The sequence below is a fragment of the Micromys minutus genome, assembly GCF_963924665.1.
Source record: "Micromys minutus genome assembly, chromosome: 26".
Lineage (NCBI taxonomy): Eukaryota > Metazoa > Chordata > Mammalia > Rodentia > Muridae > Micromys > Micromys minutus.
Genome location: NC_137961.1, coordinates 6,798,238 through 6,814,607, shown reverse-complemented (window position 1 = coordinate 6,814,607; position 16,370 = coordinate 6,798,238). Strand labels below are relative to the sequence as shown.

At 36.0% G+C, this 16,370-nt stretch overlaps 1 protein-coding gene across 1 annotated transcript in view; it reads right to left on the bottom strand.

Moving 5' to 3' along the window:
* Positions 1 to 6,428: 6,428 nt before the first annotated feature.
* The window catches only part of SNTG1 (syntrophin gamma 1), a gene marked incomplete at both ends in the record, with an annotated part of 231,096 nt that continues 221,154 nt past the window's right edge, over positions 6,429 to 16,370 (bottom strand). Inside the window, one exon of the mRNA XM_080938793.1 lies at positions 6,429 to 6,587. Coding sequence (XP_080794919.1) covers positions 6,429 to 6,587 — 159 coding nt within the window. The remainder of the gene's footprint in view (positions 6,588 to 16,370) is intronic.

The following is a 16,370-nucleotide window of genomic DNA, read 5'->3' as shown; positions in this document are numbered from 1 at the left end:
GCTAACGGCCTCTCCACAGTGCAACACAAAGAAACTCAAATAGAAAGAAAAGGGAATCAGGTCAAGGATGGATTGCAGCCCATGGATCGGCCTTGTTGGTATTTTGTCAAACAGCTCTGTGTGTTTCATGACTCTCATCTTTGCCCTGGAAAGTTTCTGGTGCCAGCCAGGCAAGTTCTTTGCCACTGAGCTAAATTATCAGCCCAAGAACTTTTTAACAAACACTATTCACATAGTTGGGCATGAATCTGAAAACAAAAGAGAGTACCTTTAATAGACACAAACTAATCTCAAAAGGCTGATAAATCTGTTTCTGAAGCTAAAGTGTAAACTATGGGCTTTCTGGAGATTATCATAGAAATAAGAGTGATCTGTGTTTAAAAATAATTCCTAAGAAATAAATTGTGTTTAATGCCAAAAATGAAAGAAGACATGGGAAATTATGACATATACCTTATCAGTATAAGAACACATATTCAGTATTTCTAAGAGAATGAAAACCAAGGGTTACAGAGTTTGGCTGGAATTTATATACTAGAGAACTGCCATCATAATCATCAAGGTTTTCAGTCCTCGAGAAGAAACCAATATGTCTCTCATAAAGTGTGTGTCATTTGCACATGAACAGGCATCAGAGAGCTCCCTGTTCTGCCAACTAGACATTCCATTCATTGTTAGAGTGGCAGGAGTTAAGGCAGACACCTACCTCTGACCTCTGGAATATATCACTCACAGAAGGAAAGGAAAGAAGAGGAATAATGAAGGAAAGGTAGAGGGGAAGAAGGAAGGAGAGAAGGAGAGACGAAGGAGAGTGGGAGGGAGGGAGGAAGGGAGGGAGGGAGGGAGGGAGGAAGAGAGGGAAGGAGGGAGGCAGAAGAAAACAGTTAAAAGAATTGGTCAGCTACAGACAGCCAGAGCAAGGAAAAAAACTTTTAAAGTGACAATAACATTTTATCTGTTTGTCTGTCTATTATTTATTTGTTTGTTTTACATATGTATCAGAGAGAGACCATGGTAGAGATACTCTTTTAAATATAGATCTTAATGATGGTACAGAGCATATTAGTTTATCACAACTCAAAGGACTTATTCTGAAACATTAGCGTTAATATTTCATTAGACAGAACATCTGACTCTGAAATACACATGTTGCTCCAAGTTTTGTTAATATCTACTACCCATTTGAAAAATGTAAATTCCATGAATCAAATATTTTATCTTTGTTACTCAACTTAAAAGCTATTAGCCACAAATGGGACATCAACAGCCTATGCTCCTCTCCCAAGCCTCAGGCCTGAAAGCCTGTAAGAACCACAGGGGGTCCATGACTGTAAGGAACTCTTTTCCTGACTTGACAAGGTAGCTCTACATATGAACTCACAGGAACTGTGACACAATTTACAAGAGCTATGCCAAGTTAAGCCAGACATAATTCTAGAATAGAAAGGAGGGCTGGAAATAATACCAGACCCCTAGCTCAGGGGAGCAGTTGGCAATTGACGGCTATGGGTGGGGTACTGTGATTTATCTTTGTTGGTTAACCGTGTTCCAGAAGATTGCCTCCTGCCCTCTAGTACCCAGAAACAAAAACTGAACCAAATAGTCTAAAACCAAGATGATGACTTTGTAAGAAATCGGGGATATGTCCTGGAGAAGTTGAAAAGAGGGGTTGAATGTGATAAACATACGGTGCATGAAACTCTTGAGGAATTAATAAAATACTTTTAAAAGAAAACAGTTGGACACTGGGAAGATGGGTCAGTGGTTAAGAGTACTGGCTGATCTTTCAGAGGTCCTGAGTTCAATTCCCGGCAACATCACTGTTGCTCACAATCATCTATAATGTGACCTGATACCCTTTGCTACCACACCAGTGTGCATGGCAACAGAGCACTCATATACTAAAATAAGCAAATAAATCTTTTCTTTAAAGAAGAAAGCATGTTTATTGTGTTAATTTTGTTCACATATTTTTCTATAATAACGGTATTTATTGCATTTTAAAATACTGAATTATTCTGTTGTTACATTAATAATAATTATTATTTGCTGTGCTAGGGATAGAACCAATGGCACTATTCATGGCAGGCCAGCATTGCATTGGTCTAAACAACATGGTTGCCTTTGTAAAGACACTTGAGTGCTTGTTCTTGGATAACAACTTAATATATTAAATTCATGTCTGTTTATTTTAGTAGTGTTAAGGGTTACCAACCCCTCACCCCAGTATATACTTCAGTTATTTAATTATATATGATGGAGAGTTAGAACTTTATTTCAGAGGAGGTTCAACTGTTATAAAGTGATTTCTGTGATCAAGCTCTTGTGACACTGAGATCACATGAGAAACAATTGAGGTTTGGGGATGACTGCACATGATACTGCAATAACTGCTCATCAATTATTAGTGACAATATAATGTGGTCCTTGCCCTAGCTTCCCAATATAGATCCCATCCCTAATGAACCATTATATAGATATCAAGGTGGTAATGCTTTTGAAAGTTGCAAGTCCTAGGTTGTTTAACTAATTTGGCTAATAGCACCTTTCTTAGGTCTCTGCAGACTTTCAGAGGTGAGGCATCAAATATTCATGAATATTAATGAACCACAGCAGATTATGTTCCAAATGGTTTGTACTCTGGGTAAAGAGGTCAGATGTTCCCTTTTACCTTGAAGTTCATTCTATTAAGATTGTAGTATAAATGTGTACTAAACTTACAGATCAAAGCCAAAGAGATGCAAAACAGAATGTAGAAAAGCTTCCATTTTTATTTTCTAGTATGGTTCATTAAAAAAGGTATTTTTTTAGTATTAATACATTAATGAACTCAAAGACAGAGTGGCAAGTTGTCACAGATCTGAATTTACATTTTACAAACATCCACCAAAACATTTGAATAGGAAATAAATATATTTACATTTTCTTTTCTTCACTGCATTGTACTATGTATAAAATATATATTTATGATATTTTAGTTTATCTTTAAAGGTAAGCTATAATGTAACGTGACATGATTTAAAATATTAAGGAGTCAGAACAAAACGCAGACAGCCATTTTTAGAGATCTGGACTGCGATAGTCCTTCAGCTCATGAGCACATTCACACCAACAGAAACAAAATATTGGGTTGGAGCACAGACACTTACCTTTCAATGTTAAGCACACACGTGTGCTTGCACTGATAAAGCTTCTCCACACTGCTGGTTTGAAACAATAAAATAAAGCGATCATTCAGATTTAGGTTTCCTCAGTGAGAGGTCAAACTTCTCTTAAGTCTGGAATTCAACATGGACTATACTATGAACACTCTTTGTCGCTGTCAATGAACGATATGCAGATTCCTTAGCTATTGTGTCCAGAGGACACCCACACTGCCTACATGGAAGTGTCTTCTCTGCTTGTCAATATTTACTTGACATCAGTTTCTTTTCTTCTTTCTGAATGATAGGTGTATGAGCAAAGGGTTTAAAACAAGTCAGCTCATGCCTGAAATATGAGTAAGAAATGACTAGCATGTTCTGCTCTATAAAATAGAATTAGATAGGAAGCATTGGGTGTTTGTTATATGTAAAGTATCTATAAAGGTAACTTTGAAGTGAAACTATAACAAATTCAGGTCCTCCTGCTTTGATACATTTTATTTCAGATGACTTTATATTTTTACCACAAAAAGGCCATTCTCACCTTAGCTACACCTCCTCTCTCTAACTCACATAACTCTATTTTCATTTAAGCTTGCAGTGTGTACACTGTAATAAGCCCTTTAATAATCTACACATGCAGGCACACACACACACACACACACATACACACACACACACACACACACACACACACACACACACACACACTTATGCACATACACATCCAAAAAGGCACTGGAGGGGTTAACACATCATTAAACAATCTCATGTATGCTTAATACTCAAACTTGGGATTGTTAAAAAAAAGTCTATATATGAACCTAACTTATTGAGAAGTTGAAATCTGTGTTTTCATAAATTTCTACAATTTTTCATTTAATTAGCCAAATTCACAGCAACTGACAGTGGTTAACTATACAATCAAGAAAGCATTAAATACTAGCTGTTAAATGGATGAAAACCAGAACAGTATTTTTCTAATTGGTGTCTATTCCACAAATTATGTTAAATCGCAATTTCATCATGGTGATATTTTAACCAATGTTATAAAAAGTAACAAAAACAAGGTGGTTCTAGTAGCTTTTAATTCAACCAACACTTTATAGCTGAATACGTATATAGCCATCTACGTATCTGAAACATGTTCTTTCGGCATAGTTAAGGTCAACATTTTAAACTTGGCTCTAAACGCACATGGGATATAAGCTCTCAAGATCTAATCTCACACTTCAGCTGTTTCAAAATGGGTGCTGATAGTACAGTTGACATCACACCAACAGCAAACGAGACTTAACTTGGGTTTGTATGTTTAAATGGAGCTTTGTAAAATCTACTTATGCCTGTGTGTATGTGATGCTGCTGAGTTCTGAAGAGGGCATTAAAACCCCTGAAATTGTAGTTCCAGATGATTGTGAGTCACTGTGTGGGTGCTGCAATCAAATCCATGTCCTCTGAATGAGCAGTAAATAAATGTTAATCAAAGCAATCTCTCCAGCTCCATAAAGTTATTTTTTGAATGATTACAGAAGAGCTCTGAATAGATTTCAATCCCAGTGGTCACCCACCATGGAGTGCACCATGTTCAGCAGCAGAACTTTCAGAAGAGATAGTAAGGGTATCTCTCTTTATTCTTTCTCTTCTATGTTTGAAAGGCAGAACTCAGAATTTAGTGAGATTCAGATTATCATAGTCTTTGTGTTTGTAATCACAACATGGTTATTGTGAGTATACATAGAGATTTCATGTAAAAAAAAATCTATAAATTTTTATTATCAAAGTTTCATGTTTTGTTGGCAAGGCATCTTTAGATCCAACTTAATGTTTCCAGTTCTCCTTTTAAGATTTCACTTAATCCACTGCAAAATGGGTTAATATTTTAATTATTAAAAAAACAGTTTACTATTTGATGACCTTAAACTTACAGGCAAGTGTTTCTTTAAAGAAATAATTCTGCTTTTCTGTTGAGCCTAACGTGGGATTGTCTTCTATTTAAGGAAGGGTACTGACCTAGTTATTAGGAATTTGGTTATTTTAAGGTGGATCAAACAGTGTTCAATTGAAATATGTAGCAATAAAAGTCAGCTTTACTAGTTTGTCATCAACTAGCTAGTTGTTTAAAAGCAGACACCAACAGAGATTTAGTATAGTGCAGAGAATGCTTCCTGCTGTGTATAATGAGCAATCTCCCATTTTTGGCTACGACTGCATACCCCTCAATGCACATTTCTGTCCTCTTACCTTCCTTATGCTGAAACAAGCTACCTGCAGCAGGCTACATAATTTCACACTATTCAGTTACTTTCCTAGAAACTTTTTAACATAAATTTTGATGTGTGTTTTCAAATCTCACTTAATTTACAAATAAATATACTCAAATAAAAATATTGCCTGGTCTCATAACCTCTGTGGCTACCTTTTATGGACTTTTTAGTTCATGACTAAATAGAAAAGTGTAACAAAGACTTGTTTTTTTACACAAAATTTATTGATATTATTTTCTGCAAGATTTTTTGGACATTTAAATTAATTAATGTTTAGTTTGTTCATAAATTTCATTAGGCAGAAAAGAAGAAATTGTTTAAATGAAGAGTATTTTTTACATTCATTATTAATACCATTTTCTAATATAAAACATGTTAGTAACATTCACCAAAGAAGAAATGTTTAATTTCCTAGGGTGTTTTCACAGGCCAATGTAGTTGTCTTTATTAATTCTGCAGAATATTTTACAGTAAGGTAAACACAGCTGGAGTATTTATATGGAACCATGGAATGGGGATATAGGAAGTGACTCACATGGGTAAGTTAAGGGCTTCTGTCTTTGAGGTCATCTGTTTTGTTTGCTTTGTTTTGTTGTTTGTTCGTTTGTTTGATTTGCATGCTACTTGCCTTGCTTTTACATTTTATCTTCCTTACACTCATAATACAATAATAGGGCATTGATTAGATATCTGGCCCACTATGCATTTGTCATACAAAAATCATCTAAAATAGAGAAATAGCCATTTAATAGGTAATTTTATTTATAGGTAGCTTACAATTTTTATATTATTTACATACTTTACACCAATTGTCCCTTTGTCACCAAACATGGTGACAGCTATATCCTGATAAAGATCAGTGGAGAAGGAATTGTTTGCTCAGCCCTCCCAGGGTCATTTGCTGATGCCTTCTGACCTTTCTGCTGCTGGAATTGCAGTCTGGTTCCATGGGTGACTCAATGACAGCATGGTGGAAATAGGGAGCGAGGGACCCTGAGGGCTGTTGGGACAGCCCAGCATGTCAAGCCATGTGTTTAGCCTTGCTTGTAGAAGTAGAGCTGGCAGCAGTAGAGGTAGCAGCCTGGTGACCTAGAAACAGAGGGTCCAAACAAGCTACTTTGGCAGCAAAAAATGAATGGATACAGTGAAGAACAGCAAATAAATTTGAAAATTCCAACTCCTGAAAGGAAAAGAGAAATAGATCAGGGGAAAAATAATTTCTTCACAAAAATTGTCGACAAGTGGTCATATTTATGTGCAACAAACACCTGGAATCAAGGATATGAAATGTGTGAAAATACAATGTATGACAGACACTGCAAAGTCAAGAAGATTGAAGGCTGATTAATAGATTTACAAGCTTAATGAAGAAAGTTTTCAAATTATTTATTATTGCGGTGAGGATCACACACATGTAGAAAACCACCGACATTAATGACACATTTTCTGCTATGTAATTACATGTTTGTGGTCAATGATGAATAACTGTAACTGCTTTACATACTATTCCTGATGTTTGCGATGTATACAATCCAGACTACTAGAAGACGTTATAGTACATCGAAGTGCTGCTTAAGAAAATCGATGGACATTGGTGTTTTCTCATGGGTGTTGCAACAGGAACACAACAGCATCCATCTAGTGTCTCCACAGTTGTCTTTCTCCTTTTTATAGTCCACACTTAGTTTACTTTAGTGACATTTCCGAAAGTGGTAAATTTTTAATTCTTTATTGTAGCTCCTAAATATTTTCCACCAAGGAATAATTTTTAAATTCTGTCATAATTATCTAAGATTTGTTTTATTCTAATTAATAGTTAATTAAAATACAATCATGTAATTTATTCTTTTCCTTTCTTTCCTCTGTCAAATCTCTACTATGTCCTCTTCCACCATCCCCTCCACCCTATTAATATTTCTCTCTCTCTCTCTCTCTCTTTCTCTCTCTCTCTCTCTCTCTCTCTCTCTCTCCTTCTCTCTCTCTCTCTCTCTCTCTCTCTCTCTCTCTCTCTCTCTCTCTCTCTCTGTGTCATTATATCCTCTTGTTTCCATTTAGGAGAATAATTTTGAATGTCCTTGAAAAATATTAAAACAATATTTCTAAAAAGTGTTTCTACTAAGTTGAAGATAGTATTTGTTTTCCAAGCTCTCCAAAGATCTAACTATTTAGGCATTTTATGTAAGATTAATGTTTCTAATTATTCTACCCTCCTTGCTCAACATTTTATAATAATCTGATGTTGATTAAGACTTCAAGTTGTTTTTATATATTTACCACACTGCGTTTTTTTTTTTTTTCTTTCTGAATTCTAGAAATGAACTGATAATAGGAAGAGATTGCAGGAGACTGATAAATTCACCTTTGGCAATAATTTAACCCCCCCCCCCAGTCTTCTGCATCCTGACCAAACCGTGCAGCCACAGCTATTTCCATGATGTCCTTTATCACAGCTGTTGGAATTGTCAGAGGACATCTTCTCTCTCTACCCATTTCTCAGGTTTCTGAGACTTTCATTTCCTCACATACATGAGCTGTATATGCTATTGAGTTGCAACAGAGATTGTGTCCCCCCCTTTATGAATCTTACAAAATAAATTTCAATTTAAAATGTAAGTATTTGTTCATTAACTAAATATATATCATCATCTTCATTTTTGTTTAAAATGTATCAAAAAACAAGATACAAGAGAACATACTGATGATACTTCATAAACTCAGGGTTGGGGAAGTGCACTTAAGAGTCTCCAGGGCAGCAAATTCACATTGTTTGTGAGTATAAGTATAAAGGATACCTGGGTGAACCTCTGTTATGTCTACTGGAATGTATTTTAGGCAGGAGGAGTATAGTCCTGTAGACCATGATGTAGAGCCATTCTAAGAGAATTTGAACCATTGAAGATATACTTTATGGATTTTATGAGTAGAAGATTACATTTTATGGTGAATAACATTTGAAGAGGCATTTGAAGCCTGATCTGACACTCATTAAGTGCTCACCTACCTCAGTCATCATTGAAAAAGAACACTGTGGGACTGAAAGAGGAGAGAAACTGAGAAGATTTTTACTAAGAAAATGGACCAGCCTTGAGAATAAAGATGAACAAATGAAAGAAGCTGCCATTTATAGATACTGTGACATTGGAAGAAGAACCATTCTAGCACAAAGGTACAACTGTTTGTTTGATGTATTAAATTTGAGGTTACATGTGATATACAAGGAGCAAGTCATCAAGTAGAGTTTTAAAATTTTTCTATCAGCTTCTAATTGACAAATGATATTGTTTTTTTGGGTAAAACAAGGCATATGTAGCATATAGAACAAAGATTATGGTCTCATCTTTGGGATCCAGCAACACATAGAAATAAGATTGAACAGATTAGTAAGAGGCAGGATCCCTGACTAAACGGGACTGTCATGTGTGCTTTTAACTGGCCATTGTGTTCAACAACATGAGTATCATTTAAGTTTTTGTTATGAGAGAGTTTTTTTTGTATGAAATTTGGAGGAAAAGATGATTAAGAATTAGTAAAGAAACTAGAGACTAGACAAGCCCATGATGAATGCTAATGACAGTGGGGAAATCAAAAAATAAACTGAAACAAGAATGGCCGCCACACACTCTTTCCCCAGAGGCAGCCACTTAGTGTCTTTACTAGTCCGGCAGCAGATCACCAGCTACAGCCGAGATTTCTCCCCATGTCCTCATGGACCCCACAGACCATTTTCTCACTCCCCTAACTTATCACTATATGCTACAGGCACCTCAAGCTCAGCCACAGGCCATACCTGCCAGAAAACTAGAAACTAGGTAAGCTGTCTGCAGATCTCTGTCTCTCTCTGTCTCTGTTTGTCTGTCTGTCTGTCTGTCTGTCTGTCTGTCTGTCTCTCTCTCTCTCTCTCTCTCTCTCTCTCTCTCTCTCTCTCTCTCTCTCTCTGTGTGTGTGTGTGTGTGTGTGTGTGTGTGTACATGTGATCTCCTACAGCCAATCACTCTTTCACCAAGCACTACAACAGAATACCATCTTCAGCCTCCCTTGTCCTCTGTCCACATCTACTATAAATTCACACCTTCTGTTTTATCCCATAGACAATCCCTTCCTAACATTCCATCCCTCACTACATCTCAGCCTCCAACACCAGCAGACATTCAGTGTGAACATACCAGCTGGGTAGGGAAATAACACATGGCCATTGCATGTACTGAAATCCAAAGGGGGAACAGAAACCTAAGAAGAAAACACTCACCCGGCCAAGACCATCCCAGAAATCAGTACCCAGAACTATAATAATCCCCAAATCAAATGTTTAGATACCAGCATTAGAATAAAATCAAATAAGTCAGTCAATACATCTTTACTATAATCCACACCTGGCACTGAATATTTCAACATAGAAGAACCACAAGGAAAAGAAAAAAACAAAACAAAACAAAACACCTGTGTGATAATAGAAAACCTGACAGAGATAATGAATAATTCCTATAAAAAAAAAACCCAAGGAAACAGAAACAGATAAAGGAAACAATTAAAATTGTCTAAGACCTGAAAAGGAAAATAGAAGCAATAAAGGAAGCACAAACTGAGTGAGCTCTGACAATGAAAATGTTAGGAATTTGAACTGGAACTACAAAGGCACATTTCACCCAACAGAATACAAGAAATGAAAGTGAAACTCTCAGGCACTAAAGATAATCTGGAAAAAAATAAATATATCAGTATAAAATATATTAAATCTAAAAATGACATATAACATTTAGGAACTTGGAAGACAATAGAAAAACAACCCTAAGAATAATAGCAATAGAGGAGGAAGAAGGATATCTATTCAAAGACCCAGAAAATATATTTAATAAAATCATAGAAGAAAACTTTACTGAGCTAAAGAAGAAGATGCCTGAAAAGGTTCAAAAGTTTCAAGAAGCATACAGAACAGCAAACATTTGCAAAATAAATTATTACTCAGATGTTAAAAAATATGACCTCATGAAATTTATAGGCAAATAGATGGAAATGGTAAAATATCCTCCTGTGTAAAGCAATCCAAACCCAGAAAGGGAAATATGGTATGCATTCACTTCGTCAGTACACAAGTGATAGTGAAGCCATAGTTGGTAGACTCAGAGAGGTTAGGTGATGTCTAGGGGCAATGCATGGTTCTCTCTGGGAGGGAAAATAGACTAGATTCTACAGGTGGACTGGAAGCAGGTAGGAATTAGAAATGGAGTGATCACGTTGTGGGCCGATGGGATCGAGGGAGAGACAGCTGGAATTGTAAGCACTCTGGACGTGGTATGGAAACCTAGTGTAGTGGAACCTTCCTGGACTTTACAAAGGCAATCCTAATGAAAACTCCTACTGATGGAAGATAATCTCAATTGGCTATCTCTTGTAAATAGGCAAGGCTTCCAGTGATGGGTCTGGAATGGACTCAATTGATTTGTTGGCCAGTGGGGTGACATGGAAATCTGTAAACAACAGACATTGACAGAGACTGAAAACAATGAGGTAACAGGATAACCTCATTGTCAAGCGCAACATCCTCACAAACTCACTGAGCATGAAGAAGGAGAACTGATGTCTCATGGGCCCTTCACCCCTAAGTTCTAGTCACTTTGGTGTCAGAAGGTACTCTGAAGTCTACCCAAATAGAAACATGGACAGCAATCCAGACACAAAACATTTGGCAATATATCTTCCTGCAAAATATGCTCAGGTAATGGAGACACAGAACTTGGGAGAGTATGGGAGTAGCCAAGCAATGTCTCATTTAAGACCCACTATGAAAGAAGAAATTTGATAGTGCTTGGGTAACTACCAACCAGAGACTAGATAGTCCAAAGGCCTAGGGTTAAACCAAGCACTACTGGCCAAACAAACAAGCGGTAAACTAAGTCCTTATGATATTCTGCTATACTTTATTATACACTGATCTTTATCAGTGCCTTATCCAGTCATCATCAGAGAGACTTCCTCTGGATACAGATTGAGAACAAATGCAGAAACATTAACATACATGGAGCTGTCTCTTCCACAGTAACCTGCAATACTTCAGGGAGTTAGAAACATTTAAAATTACTTTTACATCAACAAACTCTCAATCCCAAATATTATGTATATTGTTTCATGGTGTTTTATGGTTTTTGAGGTAGAAGAACCAGGAGATAATGAATGAAGTCAAGCAAGCAACACACAAAATTAACATTCTGAACACCAACTGGCAAAAAAGAAGTCTTAAATCATCACAGGCAAGTCTGAGCACATCTCCCAAGATCTTAGGCACAGGGTACTGCAAGTGACCAAAAACTCATTTTAGTGCAAAAATGCACAGTCTTCAGTGGATTTTAAGATGCTAATGGGATATGGAATGAATGAAGTTATGACTTAGAACTGCATATAACAAAGACCTGTGCTACCATGTGCCCCTGAGAATGAAAACTGAGTTGTCAGTGCTTAACTACTAAGCAACCTTTCCACACCTCCCCTGGGGACTCTTAATCAAAGCAGAACAGTCCTATTGGTGAGGACTTTACACTGGAAAGGTGGCTGGCTTCTTTAGGTGAATACCTGGATAGTCAAATGGAAACACCTGTGCTCACCAGAAGTGAAAAGAAATGGGCTTGTTATCACTTTACACCCTGTGGATTCACAGTCTTTCAGTCTCTCCGTGTATCTCCATTGATTGTACTGCAATTTTAGGCCTTGACGTCCCCTTATAGTTGAAAAATTGTCGAATTTATAACTACACTGTGGTTTAAGAGAAAAGTTTTATGTATAAAATATGTTTGCATTAAGTTTTGATGTGATACCAAGAGACACACACATAATATTGGTTCTAATTTCCTCCCTGCAAAAGTTGCAAATATAAAATGCTTTATTTCTATTTTTGAATTATATATATATGCATATAGTTTAAGTGTATTTATAATGTACATATTCTTTTTAAATTAGATACTCTCTGTATTGACATTTCAAATGTTATTCCCTTCCCCCTCAATCCCATCCCTCTTCCCCTTCCACTTGACTCCATGAAGGTGCTTTCATGAAGTGTAAGAGGACTCAAGCCTACAGACAAGTACTGAAACAATACCCCCAGGAAAAGTGTAGAATCTAATACAGAAGGCCATATTTTTACAGATATTGAAACAATTGTGTATTTTATGATCTAACCAATTATAATAATGATTAATCGATTGTATTGATTGTATTTTAATGTATTTTAATGAATATATTTATACATTTATAAGATATATCACAGTAATAATGTTTCTTGATAGTTTTGTTTTGTCACTGGCTATGCATGGAGCAATAATAAAATTGTCCCAGGGAACATTTGCCAGAATGCTTTAAACAGATGAAATAGTCAAATCTCCAAGAGTGGAAACCCTCTTAAATAAATACAACATGAAGAATATTCATATGGAAACTTTAAAAGAAAAGAGAGAGAGAAAACAAACAAACAAAAAAACCCACGATGGAACAATGGATTACTCAACAGGACAAAGGAAACAAACATGAAATAGCCAGAAGAAAAACAATGCCAATTAGCCTCCTAGAAAAAAAGCTGTAAAATACTGAAGAACAGTGAGAGACAAAAAAAAAAAAAAAAAAAAAAAAAAAAAAAAAAAAAAAAAAAACTATTCACTGTTCCTAATTCAATAATATCTAAGTCAATTGATAAATGTCTTCAACCAAGCATGCTTCCTTCATATTTATGAACATCACATAGAATTTATTTGACTTGGGAGCATACAAATATGCTATTAAATTTGTTTTGCTAACCAGATTAAGAGATAAGAGAAAATCAGGTTCACTAACTTTCAAGTCCAAATAAAATGTATGCTGACCTCCTTATTCAGCTGCATCTTCTAAATCACCACTCTGCCCTTCATCTCTTTCACTCTTTGTTTCTATTTTCTTAGCTTTATAAGGATGCTCATTACCTTACAAATATTTCATAACACTATTATTTTAATGAGCACCTCCACAAGAATTGTAACAAAATTTAGTTGTTACTGTGATGGAAAGGAACGAGTAAGAATTGAGTGTGGCATGAAGACTCACTGCTATCTTGAGTAATTTCATTTTTTTCATTAATTAATTAATTTATCTAATCTACATCCCAATCACAGCCCAACCCTTACACCGGCCCTCCCCTGCTCTGGGAAGAGAGATCCCCTCCCCAACCCCAGGTATTACCATGCCCTGAGACATCAAGTCATTGCAGTACAAGGTATGTCCTCTCCTACTAAGACAAGCCAGGGATGCTCAGTTAGAGCCATGGTATCCACATCCAGGTCACATATTTAGGAACAGCCCCAACTCCAGTTGTTGGGAGAACCAGATAACTATCAAGCTGCAGTATTCTACATATGTGCAGGAGGCCTAGGTTCAGTCCAGGTGTGCTCTTTGGTTGGTGGCTCATTCTCTGAGAGACTTCAAGTGTTCAGGTGAGATGAGTCTGTTGCTCTCCCTGTGGAGTTCCTATCTTCAACAGTTCTTTAAGTTCTTCCCCAAACTTTCCACGAAACTGTCCTCAATCGTCCCTCTTATTTTTTAATAAGAGTACCTGAACTCTTGGTGATTTCATTATTAAACAGCACATTCTCTGAACTGGTCTCTGATCCTTACTCTCTCTGTATTTTTTTTTTTTTTGTTTCTTTATCTTTCTCTTCTGTTCATCCCCCCCTTTCCTCCTTACCATGTCTTTGGTTCTGCAGGTTTTGTGGGCATTTATAATATTATTATATAGCAAAAAATCTATACGATATTAGATGTTCATGCAGTGCTTTTGGACTTCCCAGACTTTAGAAGTAAAGTCAATATATTTGTTCACTATAAATAACTCAAACTCATAAGTCTGTGAAGATGATTCTTCTCTCTGTAGCTTATTATATGTATCTTTATGTACATCTACATCAATCTACATGTATATCTAAAACATCTATATATTTTCCAATGGTTTGTAAATTGTATATCCTGAGATACTGTTTATAGGCTACAAACCAATGAGCTTTCATCATTAGCTGCATTCATTTTCTCCTTGTCAAAAAAAAAAAAAAAATGATTCCTGGTGTCTTGGTAACTGGGTTTTTAATAATGCAGAGATTTCATATAAGGTCTAACATAAGAATCTTCTCTAATAAAGTGTATGTTGTCCTTTTTAAGCTCTCTGTGGCTTGCAGTGTAGTGACGAGGAGTAGAACCAGGGAACAAAATTGGCAAGTGTTTTAGAATTAGTGTTAATGGTACTTGAAAGCAGGAGAGATTTCTAGTTCAAGGATAGCACTGCAGTGTTCTTTTGCCAATTCTGTTCTGCAAATGAAAGTTAGAGATAATCTCATAGGACAAACCCAACAAACAGAAGGGCATTCTAAAAAGATGAGTCACAGTGAGAGACCTTTGCCTTCCAAGAACAGAGGGACAGACTGTGACAAATTCGCTGGGGTTTTTAAACGTTTTCTTTGTTTCAAAAACAGATTCTTGAGAACCGTAGATACTAATAGATGCACACCAGAAAGCAAATGATACGGCCACTGCAGAAGTCTCTGATAAAGCATTTAAAAAGCCCATAGACTTGCTTGCCCACCTCCAAAACATACCACTTATGTCTCGTAATGCCATTGATCCACTCACAACCCTGCTCCCTAATGTTACTTATATTCTTACAATATTCTGTTTGTTTCTACCATTATGTTATTTCATATCTCACGTATGAGTAGTATTATATACAGTTGTTGCCTTTCTGTTGTAAACAGCACTTCTCTCTTTCTATGTTTAAATGCTTCTCTATCAAGACGTGCACAAAAGTGTGCATACACATTTATCTATGAATTGATTGGGTGACATTTAGGATTATTTCACATCTAACTATTCTATGATGTTGTAACAAACTTCTAGATGAACCTGAAGCATGATGATTTTAAATTATGTTTATTCATATTTAATATATTCTCACAATTCATGTCTTCTGTGACATTTAGCTTTAGTCATTATTCATAATGGCCCTTTGAAAATTGTTATCTCATACAGCTTTAACAAATTTCAGACATGAGACAGTTTAAGCATCATCGTTACATAACTGTTGGTATTTTTATGCCCTTCCCCCCTTTTTTGTTAAAACTATCCAGGTTTCTTTGTCTTTCGGTGTGTTAACTTGTGGGTTTTGTTGTTTGCTTTTCTGAATTCCTTATGTGCTTTGAATATGGGTCCCTTATCACAGACATGATTTCTAATCACTCTCTGCTATTATGTAGCCTGCCTTTCCACTCTTCACTTCCTTTGCGGTGCAGAACATTTTAGTTTGATGTCATGTCATTTGTTTATGTTGGCTTATGTTTTGAGGTAGCATGTGAAATTAATTGGCTAGAACATATCCTATTGGCATCTTCTATAATTTTATAGTTTCATATCTTACATTTAAGAATTTAATCCATTTTGACTTAAGATAAAATTTTTAATCTCTGCCAAGTAGTTACTACTTTCCCAATATTTACTGGATGGTTTCTCTTTTGCTATCACTTAGTGTTGGTATCTTTGTCAAAATTTAACTGACTCTAAATGCATGAATTAGTGCTTGTACAAGAAGTCCATTGAACTGGTCAACCAATTTGTATTTTTATGGTGGTGTGTAGTGTCTAGTCTTTATGGCTTTATAATTGCATCTAGGCAGAGTATAATTTGGGCTTCACTATCTGGGCTCAAGTCTGTCTTGGCTTCTTAGGACCTTCGGATTTATTCCATTTGCTTGAATTTCTTGATGACTGAGATTATCTCTTATTTTCCTTCCTGTGATTATAGCAGTAATTATTTTTGTAGACAGCATATAGAATCTACGCATTTTTATAATGATCTTTTAGCAATAGTAACTCATTCATCAAGTATATAAACTATAGTGATGTTTAGTTGTATCTTCCTTTGTTTCCTTCATTATACTTTAATGTTCCAATCACAAATACTGTACATC